We start from the raw sequence: 17,842 nt of genomic DNA, 5'->3' as shown, positions 1-17,842 counted from the left end.
GTGTGTGTGTGTGTGTGTGTGTGTGTACAGTAGTACAGTAGGGAGGCATGCCTCACTCGGTCTGCCTTTCTCTGCTGTTGCATCACAAGCTGTCTTATCTGACAGCCCTGGAGTGAATTATAGCCAGTATGAAGGAATCCTATTCTTAATTCCATTCTGTGTGTGTGTGTGTGTGTGTGTGTGTGTGTGTGTGTGTGTGTGTGTGTGTGTGTGTGTGTGTGTGTGTGTGTGTGTGTGTGTGTGTGTGTGTGATATGCACGCACGCACGCGCACACACACACACACACACACACACACACACACACACACACACACACACACACACACACACACACACACACACACACACACACACACACAGAGAGAGAGACATTCACACACCTCAGATTTGTGAACACCTATATGCAGAATTCACAGTAGAATCATTGTTGTGTACTGTATAGTGCTATAGCCTACTGCATAAGAGGTTTGATTGATTGATTGAAGACTTTATTAGAAGTTTGCATAGGAAAAGGTACAGTTTCATGACGGTACAGTTCACTGGTACAAGGTCTACTAAAAGGAGATCCATGAAAAGACTAAGCTTATTTCCACAGGAAACCATTAAAGTATCTCATATAACATTGAATGACAGACGAATAGAACACAGTACTATGCAGTAGATAATTATGTAAATAAAATAAAATGAAAGAACAAAAAAAGGAAAACAGTAAGTCTAAAAAATCACAAGTTACCAATAAGTGTAAAATAGGAGGCTGTTGGTTCATGTTGCATTGCATATACTGTAGGTACACATGTATTCACTAGCCTATATTTTAGTGTTGTAGTCGAGTCCACCTAAAGCGAGTCCAAGTCAAGTCCAAGTCATATGGGGTTCGAGTCCGAGTCGAGTCCGAGTCAAGAGCCCCTGGGAGGGGGTCGAGTCCGAGTCGAGTCCGAGACCAATGGGAGGCGAGTCCGAGTCGAGTCCGAGACCAATGGTAGGCGAGACCGAGCCGAGTCCAGTTTTCTTTTTCTTTTTTTCTTTTTGATAGGTAGGCTGCAGAAAACAATATATTTTTTTTTTCGGACACACACACACATACACACACACACACACACACACACACACACACACACACACACACACACACACACACACACACACACACACACACACACAAACAATGCAAGAACCCCCCTGTTCATGTGCATTCACCTGTCTGGTGTTTCCTACCAATACCTTTCAAATTAATGGCTTGTCTTCAAATTAAATCAATAGGTCTCCCCAAATTACCTTTGGTTGCTGTCAATGCTGTGGTTTAGGTTTGAGGGAGTTTTATGGAGAGGTAGTTTTTTCCCATAGGCCCTACCAATATTCTGTCTAAGATCTAAACATTTGAGTTGCTACAATTACATTTCATTTTCTCCCAGGCAGAGAACAGAAGGACCCATGCACCAAAAGGCCAAGTGATAACAACAATAATATTATTTAAAAATAATTATGTCTACTACTGTAATCTATAACATTTTTAAACATTGCTGTTATAGTTGCATTGAAATAGAGCATGCATGATTTTAGCAAAACGTTTTTCAAACAAACTCTTATCTTAATATTTTATTTTGACTAAAAGCTAAAATAAATAAATAAGGTTTTCCCATTCAAACACATAGCAGTACGTGCCTGTCTGCATTTCATTGTTTAAGGTGAGAAATGTAGGCTACCCTATGTCATTAGTCTGATGCCTTTCAAGTAAATACAAGGCAAAACAATACCCCATGTCACTGCTTCAAGTTGTTTTGATTCGTTTTAACCTCTCTACAGGGACTTACAATGTTACACTTCTCTCTGTTGATCAGTGCACTTTAAAACTTTCAGACGAGGCTTGCTTAACGAGTAATAGACTACACCTGGAAATACAAAAAGACTAAATTCTTAATCCAGCTGTGCAGGTGGATTAAACTACACATGATCACAAAGGCTTGTGTTTGGAAGCTGTTAGGACAGGGGTCTTCAACGTTTTCAGGGCGGGGACCCCCAAACTGATGGGGAGATGGAGCAGGGACCAGGGCCGGATCTAGCCTTTAGTAGTAGGTGGGGCAGCAAGAAATGATAGGGGGGGGTCACCTCCAGCCCACGCCGTGAGGCGTGGGCGGAAAAAAATGGGGGGATCAAACCTCCTAAAACACCCGAAATGCATAAAAAACAAAGCATTTTGCCACACTTATACCTATAACACGCATTACACACAAAACAGGTCTTACACCTATCTCTCTCTGTCTCTATATATTCTAGTAGAGATGGACTGATTGCAAAATTCTTGGCCGGTACCGATCCACCGGTTTTATGAAGGTCTGACCTGCCAAAACCGATTTTCCGATACCGATTTCTTTAGCTATGAACTAGAAAATAGGGTTGCTCCAATACCCTTTTTTCAGGCCAAGTAGGCCTACAAGACATACTTCAATTTGAGTACCAATAAGCTAGAACACTAATGCCAAATCAATCACAAAAGTACAATATCCAAAATCACAGACAATATCCAGTCTAATATGATATGGATATAATATTGATGCCAGCTGATCATTCACTGTAAGGCCTAAAGTTAAAAATACATACTACTGTATATATTGTAAATTGCTGTGCCATTGCTTCTGTCTGTGTCACTGTTAGAGCTGCATGATTAAGGCAAAACCTTTATTTTAAAAGTATTGGTATACATATTGAGATAATTTATTTCAAATATTATTAATAATATTATTATTGAATAAATATTTTTTAACAAGCAAAACGATTGTCTTAAAAGCTAAAATAAATAAGGTTGCATTCATTGTCTTCAAGGTGAGAAATTTACCTTGTGTCACAGTAGTCTGACTCTATAGTCTATTCCTTCCTTTCAAATATTTAAGGGCAAAATATTACCTCATGACCCTGGCTGTTCCTGTTGTTTTGGGTTGTAAAACCTCTGTAAGGGACTTAAAATGTTACATAATACATTTCTGTTGCTTAATGTACTTTGTGAAACTATCGGAGGATACTATAACGACCTTTAACAGGCTTCACCTGGACATGCATTAATTAATCCAGCGTGTGGACAGACACACATGACACCACGCAAAGTGAACTGACTTTTTTTTTCCAACAACAGAGAAACGGGAGGTGGTTTTCCTTTGAAACTGGCTAAAATAAAGGGACATTTATAGGATGGCTTTTTCTGTCGCTTGCAACAGCTTTTGCAATGCTGTTGCTTTCTGTTAAATGAAAGTGAAAGTAAACTCCTTCTGAATGGACCGTCTGGACTGGAGGCAGGAAAGCCTTGCGATGCTTTTTTTTTTTTCCTTCTTCTTTGAGACTACATTGACACAGGATTATGGAATATATCCTTACATTGCAAAGGTAATCAGCATCATCTGTATTATGTTGTAGGCTGCCACTAAGTAGACTGGCTGCTATTTGCTATGTTAAATTAGTCCAGAGCATCATGCTGTGCACAGTGACCGTCCGGTCACCGATGCGGCCGGTTTGATATCATACCGGCCGATTTTTGATTTTTGCATGCCATCATGTTTGGTGGGGCAGACAGGGCATTTAGGGGGGCATTGCCCCCCCTTGCCTATGCCTAGATCCGGCCCCGGCAGGGACCCCCTCCCACCTCGTAGGGTGGGGGGGTCGGGGCTACGACATATTTTTTATTTTAAACAAGTACAAGTTACAGCGAGCAGGGTGGGCCGTACCACTACCATTTCTAAACATATTACTTATTAACTGAGAACAAATGTCAATAATATCAACAATCTGTCAGTTGCATAGTAATCATGTATTCAAGCTATTCAAAATGGATAGAATCATGATTTATTTTTTTAACATAAATGTGTAAAAAGGCAAAAAAAAGAAAAAAAAACATTTTTTGAAAACTTTTTTTTTTTTAACCAATAATTTCGCGGACCCCCTGCAGTACCTCCGCGGACCCCCTAGGGGTCGCGGACCCCCTGTTGAAGACCCCTGTGTTAGGACTTATTTATTTGGGGACACAAGGATATCCTGCAGGTAAGAGGAAAGTGAACTGTTGTGCTGTTGTCTGTTTGGCGAAAAAAATAACTTCTGGGAAGATTAGATGCTTACTGCTGTGCTGAGCTGAGCGGGGGGCTCTACGTGTGTGTGCCTGTGTGTGTGCATGTGTGCTACTACTGTGTGCCTATCAGATGCGCGTCAGAATGCTCCGTTACTTAACAAGGCAGCTCTCTCAATGTTAACGTGAATGCGCTCCTCATATGGATATAACATTAATTCCATTGCATTGTAGTGACTTGACTCGAGTGGACTCGGTGGGGGGCGAGTCCAAGTCAAATTAGACCGAGACCGAGACGAGTCCAAGTCAAATTAAGGGCGAGACCGAGACGAGACCGAGTCAGTGAAAATTTGGACTTGAGTCCTGACTCGAGACGAGTCATTGACTCGAGTACTACAACACTACTATATTTTGTTTTCTATGCGTGTAATGTACAGTGTTTTCAAAGCCTAAGTGCTCCGGCTCCCTCCTGCTGTGAACGTACCCTTACCCCTCCCCCCGGCGCACGGAGACTTAACCACTCTGCAATTCTATTTGGGGGAGCATTTGCGAGCAAGATGGCGCTCTTGCTGTCAGCACCCGGACAGCTCCTGCTGTCATAGCGCAAACGGCCACGAGAAAATACAAAATAAAATGAACAAGGTAGTTGTAGTAGTAGTGCTGGAACGACATATTGGTGATATCGGACAGAGCTTTCGGATGAGTTCGGCCGTGAGGAGTGGAACGCAGCTCCGGACCTTTCCACGGTTTGGTGCAAAGAGAGGGGAAATTCATCCGTACAGTGCCGGATCAAGTTGATTTCTCCGGCACTTTATCGCCGCCATATCCGCGAGAAACCATCTAGTATCTCTTGGACTTAAATGGGAAAATATCCAGGGGTTCCAGTCAGACAGCTCCTCTGGATATGCAGTGATTTTAATCCACTTGCCACACTGTATACAAGCGGAGAAGGTGCGCATGTCTCAGCATCTGTCTTGTAGCCTGATCGGCCGATGTGTGTCAAGAAGAAATGGAGGAGCGCGTTGTTGAGATACCGTTAGGGAAAGGTTTGAAAGGCCAAGAAGACATGAACCGTTGTTTAGCAAACAGTGTTGCTTAGTTTATTGACACACAGATATAGGCGGCAGCCTTGCTTGACTGCAACACTACAGCCCTCCTCTTCCTCTTCATGGCGAGGAAGATGCTTGCGCTTCTAGTGACGATGTCTTCAGTCTTTTTCAACACCGGCATCGCTCTCAGCTCCCATTTCGACTCAGGTGAGACAAACAACCGTCGCTTCGGTGAAGCCAGAATACAATCTTGAATCTGTAATTTACTTCCAATAATACATGACTGCATGCCCCGCCAACAGTAACCTGGTCTACTCTGCATGCTATGAGAATGAAAACGCTTTCAGCCTACTCTCAATGTACACATGCATGCAGGCACCTTAATTGTGTTGTTGGAAAGAATTAAGCGCCATCCTCTGCATTGCAATGCTTAAAGTGCTCGAGCTCGTTGTGTTTGTGTGTGTGACTGTGTGTGTGTGTGTGTGTGTGTGTGTGTGTGTGAGACCATCATCCGTGTGTGTGTGCTACAGAGAGAGAGGAAAGGGCGGCAGAGAGAGTAAATGTGGATGGAGATGGATATTGTGTGCGCGTGCGTGCGCAGTGTATCTGTGGCGGATTTGACCGCATCTGTGAATAAGTGCTGAATGTTATTTTCGTCCACCACCTGGCCAGGTCATTGTATCAGGTGGTCAGCTTGGCGGTTGGAACACACTGTCCATGAGGTGAGAGGTGTGGGCCAGTGGTTCTCAAAGTGGGGTCCGGGGACCCCCACGGGTCCTTGAGGAACCAAATGGACCCTTATATGAGTATGTAACTCACATAGTGCTAATGGAACCAAATGGACCTGTTATTAATGGGTCCATTTGGTTCCATTTGTACACTCCCAGAGTTAAATTACCATTGATTTTACTGCCATTAACTGTGGGTCCTTGAAATTAAAATGGGTGAGAATAACTGCCTCTAGAGCAATACAAATCTTCTCTTATAGGTGTCCCTGGCATATCTTTTCAAATGTGGGTGCACGGGCCAACAAGTGTACATTTGGGTGTCCTTGACATGAAAAGGTTTGAGAACCAGTGTGTAGGCTGCATGGGATGCTGAAAGGTATAAAGCTCTACAACAGGGAGTCATCAGAGTTACTACAGGCCAAATATTTGTGTGATAGGATTTTTACAATAAACCACTTTGTTGAACCCTATAGCATGTCTGAAAATACACAATACATTAACATGAATCCAACACAACAACATACAATGATAGGGTTGTCAAACAAGTCCATGAAATCTATGATAAAAGTTGAATCTGTAACACAATTTGATACAATATTACGTAGTGGGGGTCCCTGCTTCATCTCTCTCACACCTAAGGGGTCCTTGGCCTCTATAGAACGTTGAAGACACCTGCAGGTTAGAGAGGATTTCTGCGAGGAGAAGCTTTCTGTAATTGGAGCATAAGGCTGTAGTGGTGTTATCCAATTATCGTTGGGAAAGGATATAGGATTAGAAAACAAATGCTGAGTGAGTGTTGTGAAAACTCTAATTAGGTGATCCACTACTGCACTTCATGTGGTACAGTAGGTGGTACATATCTAGCCATGTGCAGTATTTTCTATTCATCATTGTTTTGCACCATGGGTTGTATTGGTTCCAATGAGGATCCCAAACAAATAGTGTGGCATGTAGGCCTACATAGTATTTCTCGCTGTGTTACAGTACCACAGCCTTTTTTCCCCAAGGCTGTCTGTTTTAGACATGGTGCATATTTCAAATAAATACTTTGAATGCTTTGTTTTGAAATTACAACTTGTCATTCAGCTTGTTAGTATAATACAGTATTTTTTTACACTGCTCTTTGTTGCATGACATTCTCCTGCCCTTTTCAATGTGTATTAAATTAGTTGAATCTCAGTATCAATCCCTTACACTCAGTATGTCATCTTTTAGTACCAGAGGACCAAGCCAATACGAAGTCCGTTTCTCCGTTTTCCATCTTCACTTCGTCCTCCATCTCTGTTTTCCCTTCTTCACTGTAGTGACATCATGAACATGTTCCTGTTGAGCATCCATTGCCGTTTGATTATGACTCCTTTGTTCGCCTTTTTGCATGTTGTAAGCCGGGGAGCCTTTGATTGCCTGCTATTTGTGTGGAGCTGGCCATGGTGCTGAATCCAATGTGCTGAAAGAATTCATCTCCTACCTAGAGGGCCTGCCCTGAATCCTGCCTTGGCGTCTATGAAATGAATAACCGTTATGGCAAACACTTGCTTTGCCTATGTTATCATCAACCACCTCTGTTGCTCAGACATTTGTTGCTGTTTTTAATGGACTAGATTGTCAGGTCCCTTCATAGACTGAAAAACTAATAGTGCTGAGCACTACTGAGCACTACCTCACACAAGCTGGGCCAATCAAATCCGGATGTTACGTTTGTGACACTCACCCACAAGCCGTTTGAAAAATATGTAAGATTAGATCTGTTGAGTCTCTATAACTTGACCTGAGTAGGCTCTGTACTTGGTCCACTCTTTTTTCCCATCTACACAAAATGTCCTTGAATGTTTTTCCCAGCAGGGATGCTCGGGTTTAAACTGCAGAAAAGAAAGAGTTCAGAGAGAACTGAGTGCTGTGCTGTGCTGTGCTGTGCTGTGCTGTGCTGCGCTGCGCTGCGCTGCGCTGCGCTGTGCTGTGCTGTGCTGTGCTGTGCTGTGCTGTGCTGAACTGAACTGAACTGAACTGTATTGAACTGGCCTAGTCTGCTGTGTAAGCCCAGGACGACCACAGCAGCACAGGACAGGAAAGGATGACATCACAGCCCGGGAGCATTATCATTAGCAGTAAAAGCAGGGCTTGGTATCAGTTATGATGATGTGGTGTGGGGGGTGGGTAGGGCTTTTTTTACTGGCAGCATTGGCTGGCTGCCCAGAACCCAGGTTACTCCATCTCTCATATCTCAGAGGGCTCCTTGCTGTACGTGAGCAGCACACATACACACACAGTCACACACACACACACACACACACACACACACACACACACACACACCCATGGACAAAGAGCAGAAGGAGAAGCCGAAGTTTGGGACATTAGCCGAGGACTTAGCCGAGACACCAGGGCCTAATTTTGGAGACAATAGACAGAGGCTGCATGTAAACGCTGATAGTTGAGGGAAGGTAAGTGAGCACATCATTGGGAGAGGTGTCTCTCAGGCTCTAAGCTCTGTCTGTAATCTATACTGTAGTTAACCTACTGTAGTTCCTTCTCCATTCAAAGCGCAGGGATGAGACCGGTTGTAGGAGGAGAGAGAAGAGCAGGTTTTGCATTGCGGCTGATAAACAACAAGCCCATTTAATGTTCTGGTTTGAGCAAAACACGAAGCTCATGATTTATGCTGGGTTGGCACTTGGCAGATTGTATGAGACACGTTGATGCTGTGATGATGTCGGATTTGGAAGAATACCATGTACTGTATGTACATCAATTCATAGAAACAGCCTCTTCTGATAGTCCCTGCACCTTATCGTGTAAAGCCCACACCTCACTACTGGTTTCAAAGGTGTACAAACCTCGGTGGTTCTGCGTAGTGAGTTTCAGTCTCTGTGATGGCCTAGGAGTATTTGCATTTTCCTTTCCCGTAGTGTCTTTACTGCAGAGTGACTTGTTCCAAGCATAATCCTCCCTCTATTGAACAGACCAAAGAGTTTTAGGCGAGGCTGCTGCAGAGATGCCTCAGATTACTAATGGCTGAAGGGCCCTGTTGGAGGTCCTGTGCGTGTGCTGTGTGTGCTTGGTTGGATAAGTATGTATTGTGATGGAAAGATGCTGTGGAATAATAGTTTCTGATTGCAGAAGGGAGAATATATTTCAATGTGCCTCCAGATTTCATTTGAAAGAAGTAAACTGACTAAGCTTAGTTGAATGGAGGATGTAAAGAAGTATGTAAACATCAGCCCACTTTGAAGCTTTATTTGGCACAAAAAGAGAAGAAAATCTTTTATTTGACGCATTTGAAAATCACTGTGTTTTCTTTGCTGTTCCTGCCCGTTTGTCGAATATCACTGGTCAAACCTGATGATATGGACATGGAAGGTTATCATATCAAAGCGTAGGATCTCTGAAATTTGTAATAAGGTTAAGGTATTGGCGAAACCCACCCAGTAGACCAGAGAAGGGAGCAGACTAGTGTCTAATTCAGCTATTCGGTCCCTCTGCTGCTTCTGCTGATATGTGGAACCCCGAGAGACCCAGATAGAACAGGAGATTGACAGGACTCTGATCATTAACCCATTTAATTCTGGGGGTCCTTGACATGAAAACGTTTGAGAACCTCTGATTTAGAAGAAGGATTCTATAGAGGACATTTATAGAATTGGGTCAACATATAAAAAAAAAATGCAGATCTACGAGCTCTGTGAGCTTGTAGATCTTCTATTTTTTAATAGCCTAGTTAAAGCATAGAATAATGCGTTCCAGGTCTTAAAACGTTAAAGTGTTCAGTTAATAATTCATCCCCATGAAGCTATTACAGCGAGGGATGAAAAAAAAACTAAAGCAAAGTTATTAATCATGATTTTAAATCCATGAGGACACTTCACTGAAGAACACAGGGAGGAGGAAGTCAACCAGAGTATGAGCCAGCAGTCTGCCACAAGGGCTCAATCACTGGCTGTCACAGAGTTGGCCAACAGTCTGATAGCAGCCCTAAATCTCTGCCGGAGAGCTGTCCTCGTCTACGGCTCTGCAGGAGGGAGAGATGTGCCAGCGATAGATTAGGAGCCAGAAGTGATTCCGCCGTTACTTTCTACACTGCATTCATCTCTTCTTCTGCAAGTGACGTGTTCTGTTTCAGAATTAACACTGACATTTAAGCTGGAGAGATCTATGGTTGGAGGGCATCATAAATGCCAGTGCCTCCGTGAGTTATCGGATATTTGTACCAAGTATGCATGGGGTCACAGTCACTGCCCCCTTCAGCTAACTCGGTGCAAGGCATTTGAAATGACACTATTATGATGACACCTAACAAGATATACCAATTTTCACCCCTTTTCTGGTGTGATGCTATGAGAAATGAGTATAAACTTCTACAGTACATGAAACACTGGATAAAGGCCAAGTGGGATTTTCACAACAACCTGAGAGTGTCTCATCAGGAAGATTGGTGTGTTGTCAACAAATAAGAAGTGTTATGAGTTTTTTGTCCCCTGAGCTGGTTTGAATGACAGCGTAAAGACTAGCAACTGAGTGGAATTGTCCTCTATACTGCACCTATGGTGTTTCAGCACTATGGACAGCACCCGTAGAAATAAAAGCCGGCTCCCTCTCACATTTCTACTCAGTGTACTGCAGAATAGACAATAATAGTCCATACCCGTAATTTCCACCCACCGTCCATCCGGGCTATGGTTCTGCTACCACGACTACAGATCCCATAGTCTGTGAGGAGTGGACCGTTGACAAAAACTCTAATAAACAGCTTAAATGTGGGTAAAGTGAAAAATTGGCTTCATCACTCTATATGCCAGTGGTCAATGCCCGTGTGCAAGATCAGGTCAACTGTTCAACCCAAGACAGACAGAGGTTTCTTCATTTTATAGTTGTAGATAGTAGGATACGAAGGGGGAGTTTAATCCACACTCCACTTAAATCAAGCCACTGTTAGTTGCTAAAATAACTTTAAATGAATTTGATTCCTCATATAAAATGATGGTAAACAAATACTTTACTATAGGCTAATTCTGATCACAATGTCTAACAAAAGGATCAGGGTTGGGGGTTAAGTTTGTTACCCTACTCAGAGACCATTGTAAAAACACTTCAACAAAATGGTTCATAATGTAGGAATCATACCACCTTATTGCACGAGGGCTGGAAACTGAAAAGAAGGACTTGTTCTTTTTCCAGAATCAGTGCAAACCTGTTACTCTGTGTTTCCTGTACAGCCTATGTTTCACTCATACAGAAGAGCAGAATAAAAACTGGGGCCCAGCCATCTTAGTAAAACGGATCTCTCTTATAATGGCTGCCCCAGACATCACAATAACTCTCACACAGAGAATCTATTTGGCCAAACTGATGAAACACAATACCTTGAGTAAACGTAAGCATTATAGCTTTTTTCTCTTGTCCATGCAATTACAAATAATGCTGTGGGAAATAATTTAATTTCCTGTTCCATTTCGCTTTCCCAGCTGAGGCACTCATTAAAAATGTATTTCCTATGTAGTGGCAGTAGAATGGGCCTCCAGTCAGTTATCCTAGCTCTGTTACGCTGGATCTATACTAATAGACAATCTACAAGCTCACATCGCGCCACGCTGCGATGCGTTTTCAGTTTGTACATCTGCTATTTTACGTGCGAGGCATGAAGTGCAAGCAAGTATAAATCAGGCTTTAGTGTGTTTACCAGGGTCAGGCCGATGACAGCAGTGGATAGAGTACCACTAAAGCCTGGTCGATGGCGCTGCTTGCCAATTTACAGATTTTTAAGCGATGTATGTATGTATGTTTTTCCGGGGAGAATGACTTGACAGTTACTTTCAGTGAGTGACATGTCGTGCAACGAAGCCTAATTTAGGCTTTAGACTCACTGGCTGCTTGACTGACATCGCCAGATGGGATCAATATTATCACATATTGTCAATTGCTTACATTGATTACTGTTTGTTCTCTCCTTGTTGTGGTCTCTTCCCTCCTCCTCCCAACGCCTTTGTCTCTTCTCTCTCTCTCTCTCTCTCTCTCTATTCTTAACCACTTCAGCCCTATCGTATGATGGTGTCACACAGCGAACATAATGTAGCAGATCCAAAAGCTCACAATGCATGTTTTCATCAGAAAAAATCTTCACCCTTAATGACGTGCCCAACATATCTCACCTGGGACCAGTGGTGGATAGTAACTAAGTAGATTTACTTTGAGGTATTTGGACTTTATTTGAGTATTTGAGTCCAATTTCCAATAATTGTACTTGTACTTCTACTCCACTACATCTCGTATCCAAATATTGTACTTTTACTCCACTACATTTATTATAAACTTTATTTACTAGTTACTTTTACTCTTGGTACTTAAAGTACATTTTGATGCCAACACTTTCATACTTATACTCATTTTGAATTCTGGACTATTACGAGTATTTCTATATTGCAGTATTGATACTTTTACTTTCACTTTTCCACCACTGCCTGGGACACCAGGGTGTACGTGGTTAACCATTCTCTCTCAGTATTTGGTCTGGGGCTGCAAATATAATTTGTGATTATTCTATCGATGACTTTTTTGTTTAATCAAGAACAAATCGATGAGAAAAGAATTTGAATAGATTTTTCTTTGTAAAGATCTGCAATTCTTTCACTTTTTGAAAACTTTTGATTTTATTTAAATCGATTATTTTTATAATCTATTAAATTGATTAGTTTGGTTAACTTTTGAGCACACATTTTGCTCATAGCTCTCTCTGTCCCCCTCTATCTCTATCCCTGCTCCCACATCACTCTATCTCATCGTTTCCCAAACAGTGGGTCGGGACCCATTGGTGGGTCACGGACCAATTGTTAAGGGTCACGACTTGAGTAAAAATCCCATTTTATTTTCCTACACTGCAGAAGTAGTGAAAATAGCCGATCTGCAAAGCTCGCAACGTGGCAAAGTGCTATTGCACATTTTCTGTCCACTAGTTTTTGCCCCGGGCAATCATCTAATGTCTCTTTTGGGTCTGGACCTGGAAAGTTTGAGAAGTGGGAACCACTGCTCCATCCGATCCATGTGTTGACCTTGTGGTGGTAACACTGCACCATGGAGGACCCTCAGTCCCAGCAGCATCCCAACAGAACAGGCCGTTAAGCTCCTGATTTAGAGGAGTCAAGCCTTCATGGCCGACTGGCTGAATAATGTCCCGACAGGGCTCAGACTCAGGCACGTTACTGAGCTGAAAGAGCAGAAAGAAGAGGGACTGGCGCTGGTGGAGGCATAAAAGACACAGAACGTATATAGAGTAAAGCTACTCGCATTAATAAACCCGGATGATGTCATAGTTTTACATGGCCAAACTGCTATGAGTACCAAAGGGTTGGGGTGTGTGTCCCACCAGGACTATAATAATCATCAATTTGAAAAGGGATAACAGAATTTATCGAGATGCGGGTTTATGATGATTAAACTTCTTTAAAGCATTTCTTTTTTTTTATCCAAATGTTTTATCCCACGATTGTTGTAATCCATTTTTTCACCCAGTGCCAATGCCTGAGCTGTAATCCTGGGTGCTACTCTCCCTCTGTCAACCTGGGGAGAGCAAAGAACTGAACTTGCGCCTCCTTCCTTCCTTCCTGGCCTACTGGTCCAGGCGCATACCACTTAGGCATTGCCACATAGGCATGGATGCCTGGCGGCGTCGCCGGTTCGATTCCCGAACCGACCTTTACCGCATGTCACTCCCCATCTCTCCCCCATTTCCTGTCAGTCTACTGTCCTGTTAATAAAAGCCCAAAAACAAGGAGGAAGCCAACATTGTTCAACCCCAAGAAAAATATGTATATTGTAGAACCTGAACGAAAGAAAATGACAAGGATATACCAGCAAAGGCAGGCATTTCGCATACCCATTCAGTTCCATTTGTGCGTAAGCAATGTATCTTTTGACGTGCAAATGAGAGCCTTTATGAAACACAGTCTATTAGATCGGTGAGTGGAAGTGTGGACCTATGAGGTCAGTGCCGTTGGCTGAACACGGGCATGACAACACGATAGACACCGGGGACGATGTTAGGGCATAGACACAGCAGATGCTCCCCAAAATGGGGCAACGGTGACGCAGATGTCCCTGTCTCCCTGAGTGAACGTCCTTGTTCTTCACACGGTCCGAGGTTTCCAGATATTGTATTGGCCAGTTGACATGTGAGCAAGGAGATACTGTTAAGCCTTCCCTCTCTTGAGCTGAGCGTTATAATTGCGTGTGAGGGTGGGAGGTGGGCACACACACACACCACACGTGTGACTGCCCGTTCCTCTTTGCAGCCGTGGAAGTGCATGCTGATATTATGATAGGGAGTAATATGCTTGTGGAAGCTCTGTGTCTGTGCTGTTTGTAGAACAGTTTTTTTGCCCTGATTTATACATACTTGGTTGTGCACCGTATCGTGCACCGAAAATAGCAGCGCAACTATGGGCTATTTTTGGTCTTGTCATATGTAGGCTGTGTGCGTGGGCATGTGCATACTGTATGTTTGTGTTTGTACAGGTTTGTTTTTCGTGTTTATGCATGTGTGTGTGCGTGCATGCATGTGTGCACACGTGCAATGTGTAAAAGCAGTGGCGGTCAAGCTTTTGCTCCAGTTTCGGATGATTCCCCTGATGCCTCTTGGGCTTGGCCACACATGAGCTCATCCAGCATTTAGAATATGGGTCACCTCTGCCTGGATCCAAACCGCCTGATCACAACCAGAACACTCCCTCATGGCCTGAGCCAGACAACAAACACTTACGTACACACACACAGTCTCTCCCTTTCTCTCTCTCTGGGTTTGTTTCCAAGTGGCTTGTCCATTTTGAGTTGCTAGCACTTTTGCACGCACGCAAATATCTTGGGGAAAACATATTCTGTCTACATTGACTCATATGTACAGGAGTTGGGTTTTGTTTGATTGATTGAGTATTTTATTAGACAAAAGTGGAGAACATAACAAGTATAGTCAATACATTAAAGAATGTAGTTACAGTACAAGTACAGTTAAACACCCTACCTAAAAGGAACATCGCAAATAAGTATTTTTACAGTCTTTTTTACGTCGCAAGTCCTTGGTTTGACTGCCCTTATAGAGGTCCTCTGGTCTTGCTTTTGCTCGCAGCTTTATGTACAGTAGCTTCATGCAGTTTTGTTCCTGAATGAAAATCCTTTGAGTCATGCTAACTCTAACAATGTGGGATTAGAGCATACTGTTGTAGTAACCACCTTGTAGTAATCCTTTAAACACTTAAAAGCCCTATATGGTTGACTCACGGCTTCATACTAGTGTCTTTTCAGTTTTTCTACCTTTAAATGTCTTCACTGACATTAGCCGATCTACAAGCTTACAACTCGTCGCGAGTCAACGCGTTGTAAGCTTGTAGTTCAGCTATTTTCTGTAAAGGTTTCCGCCAGAATACGGATGCTGCTGGGGGTTGGTTAATGTCCACTTTGAACACATTGTACTCCTGCTCATCAAACCACTTCACATGGAGGAGACATGCGTTGAAATGTGGGAGCCAGATATACTAAGTGTCTCCATGGCAACCATGCTTAGAAACCATGTACAGCGTGGCTCTCTCTCTCTCTCTCTGTCTGTTTCTCTCTCTGATCACGCATGACTACCACAAGCACCTATCACAAACTTTCTCTTCAATGGACAAAAAGATAACAAAAGGTTGTTTTGATCATTAAATACCAGTCTGTTAAAAATCCTCTAAGGACTTCTGCTTTTCAGAAATACAACTGCACAGCCAAATTAAAACTACACCTACAGTGATGAGCTGTGTCGCTTGCTTGGTACAGGGGGCTTTCACTTAGGAACGGGCCAACACCCGACCAGTACACTGGTAGGATCGTCGTTGGCCAAATGGGCCAACAACCTCTCTATACTACCAATGATGTATTTTGATGCAAAGTGTGTCTGATTAGCTATCCTTTGTACAGTTAGAGTATGAATTTCCCACACTCAATGTTCCGTCCGGTTTTGAATGAGTGATACAGTATCTGTCGTAATGCATTAGTGCGTGGGAGACATTATGTACAGAGGCTTGATGTTACAGTATATTTGACCCCTCTCTCAACAGATGGAAAACGTGTTTTAAATATATTTTTTGCTGGGCTTTTCTGCCCTTAATTGATAGATTTACAGTGGAGATGGACAGGAAACAGGGAGAGAGAGAGATGGGGAGAGACATGGTATGGTATGGTTTATTTCTTAGTCCCCGAGGGGAAACATGTTTTGCCACCTGAGCGAATACAAATACACAAACAAGAAACAGTAACGTACAAATTACATAACATTACATAACACAAGTTAAAAAAAAAAAGGGAAAAGAGAACTTCCTAAAACACCTAGTGGTGTTTGACTGTTCGTTAAGGAATTTAACAGCGGTGGGAATAATGGACCTCCTCAGTCGCAACGAGGCATCAAAAACCTGTTACTAAACGAGCTACGCAGGGCATCAAATACATTAGACGGAGGACGGCCTTCGAAGGAAAGAATAGTGTTCAATTTGGTCCTTGTTCGCTTGTCTATAGTAATCCAAAGAATCAGGGAGAATTAAGGCCAATCACTGAGCCAGCTTTTTTAATCATTTTATGAACATGCAGTAAAGATCGTCGGGTACGGGACTGTCTTGCAACATTAATAGCAAATATTTTATTAAATTGAATAGTTCTATTAACAGCTGAACCCCTATACTTTGTGTGTGTGTGTGTGTGTGTGTGTGTGTGTGTGTGTGTGTGTGTGTGTGTGTGTGTGTGTGTGTGTGTGTGTGTGTGTGTGTGTGTGTGTGTGTGTGTGTGTGTGTGTGTGTGCGTGCGTGCGTGCGTGCGTGCGTGCGTGCGTGCGTGCGCGCGTGCGTGCGTGCGTGCGTGCGTTCTTATAAGGGTCATTGGGTATTGCCTTTAGCGAGTTGTAATTGGCCACTCCTCTGAGAGGCAGGTTATGTAATAGGCCCCCATGCAGCGTGGACTTGATGATGTCATTACAGTAGTAACTGAGCATGTGCGGTCACAGCCAGCGGGTAGGGTGAGCAGGAAGCTCAGATTCTTTCTGCTCTGATGGAAGAAAGAGAGACCGAAAGATAGAAAGAGAGAGAGAGGGAGGGAGGGAGAGAGAAATGAGAGAGATGAAGTGTGGGAGAAAACAAGACAGAATTGAATTAATAATGTTTAGTTTTCTTTGGCAAATTGTGTGGTTATGATCTACCCCTCTTTGGACCAAATGGGCATCTCCTGAAGGAGGGGCAGTTGATCACCAGAGGTTATTGGCATTGCATGCACGTTTGGTAAAGAAAAAGAAGGGGGAAAGAATGTGGATGGATTAATGAATTGCATTGCAATGTGATGTGTGCAGGTTCGCTGTAGGTTGTGTGTCCTAGGTCAGTGGTTCCCAAGCTTTTTTTTTTAAATGTGTTACATATACATACGTAGTACATAAAAAGGAATGTACACCATGCTTCACAGTGTGTTATGTACATCAGGCTATGATATATTTCTCCTGCTCCACAGGCTGTGTCCAGCCTGTTGTGAGGGATCCATCTAAGCAGGCAGCAGGAATTCAAGGGTGAACCATGTAATGTGTGTGTGTGTGTGTGTGTGCGTGCGTGCGTGCACATCTCTTGGTGTCCACCGACGTCTATGTACCCACTCCTATGCGCCCTAATCCAATTTGTCAGGGTCTGGATGGGTCCTGTTATTTGGCTGGGTACATGCAGAACATCATGTTTTGCTGATGTACCTCATTGAAGTTGGCAGAGCTTTAGAGACGCCACAGTCCCCCCAGGCTGTTCGTTGCTTTCACCGTCACAAAGAAAACACATGAAAGACACTGGAAGTTCACTTCATCTAATTGTGGGTGCCTAACATTTTTCGGTTAATACACTCAAACACTCAATCCTGCATTTACTATAGCTGTTCACAGAATGTGGATTTAAAGCTTTCATGTCCTATCCAAGATTCGAAGCCTGGTCCCACCATGCAAGTGCTGATATTTTTAACACTGAGCTAATAGAGAATGCCAACT

At 43.1% G+C, this 17,842-nt stretch overlaps 1 protein-coding gene across 1 annotated transcript in view; it reads left to right on the top strand.

Moving 5' to 3' along the window:
• Window positions 1–5,229: 5,229 nt before the first annotated feature.
• Window positions 5,230–17,842, top strand: part of aatkb (apoptosis-associated tyrosine kinase b) — a gene marked incomplete at its 5' end in the record, with an annotated part of 66,256 nt that continues 53,643 nt past the window's right edge. The window contains one exon of the mRNA XM_080747263.1: window positions 5,230–5,305. Coding sequence (XP_080603389.1) covers window positions 5,230–5,305 — 76 coding nt within the window. The remainder of the gene's footprint in view (window positions 5,306–17,842) is intronic.

The sequence above is a fragment of the Nannobrachium achirus genome (assembly GCF_963921795.1).
Source record: "Nannobrachium achirus genome assembly, chromosome: 18".
Classification (NCBI taxonomy): domain Eukaryota; kingdom Metazoa; phylum Chordata; class Actinopteri; order Myctophiformes; family Myctophidae; genus Nannobrachium; species Nannobrachium achirus.
This window is presented reverse-complemented; position numbering and strand designations above follow the sequence as displayed.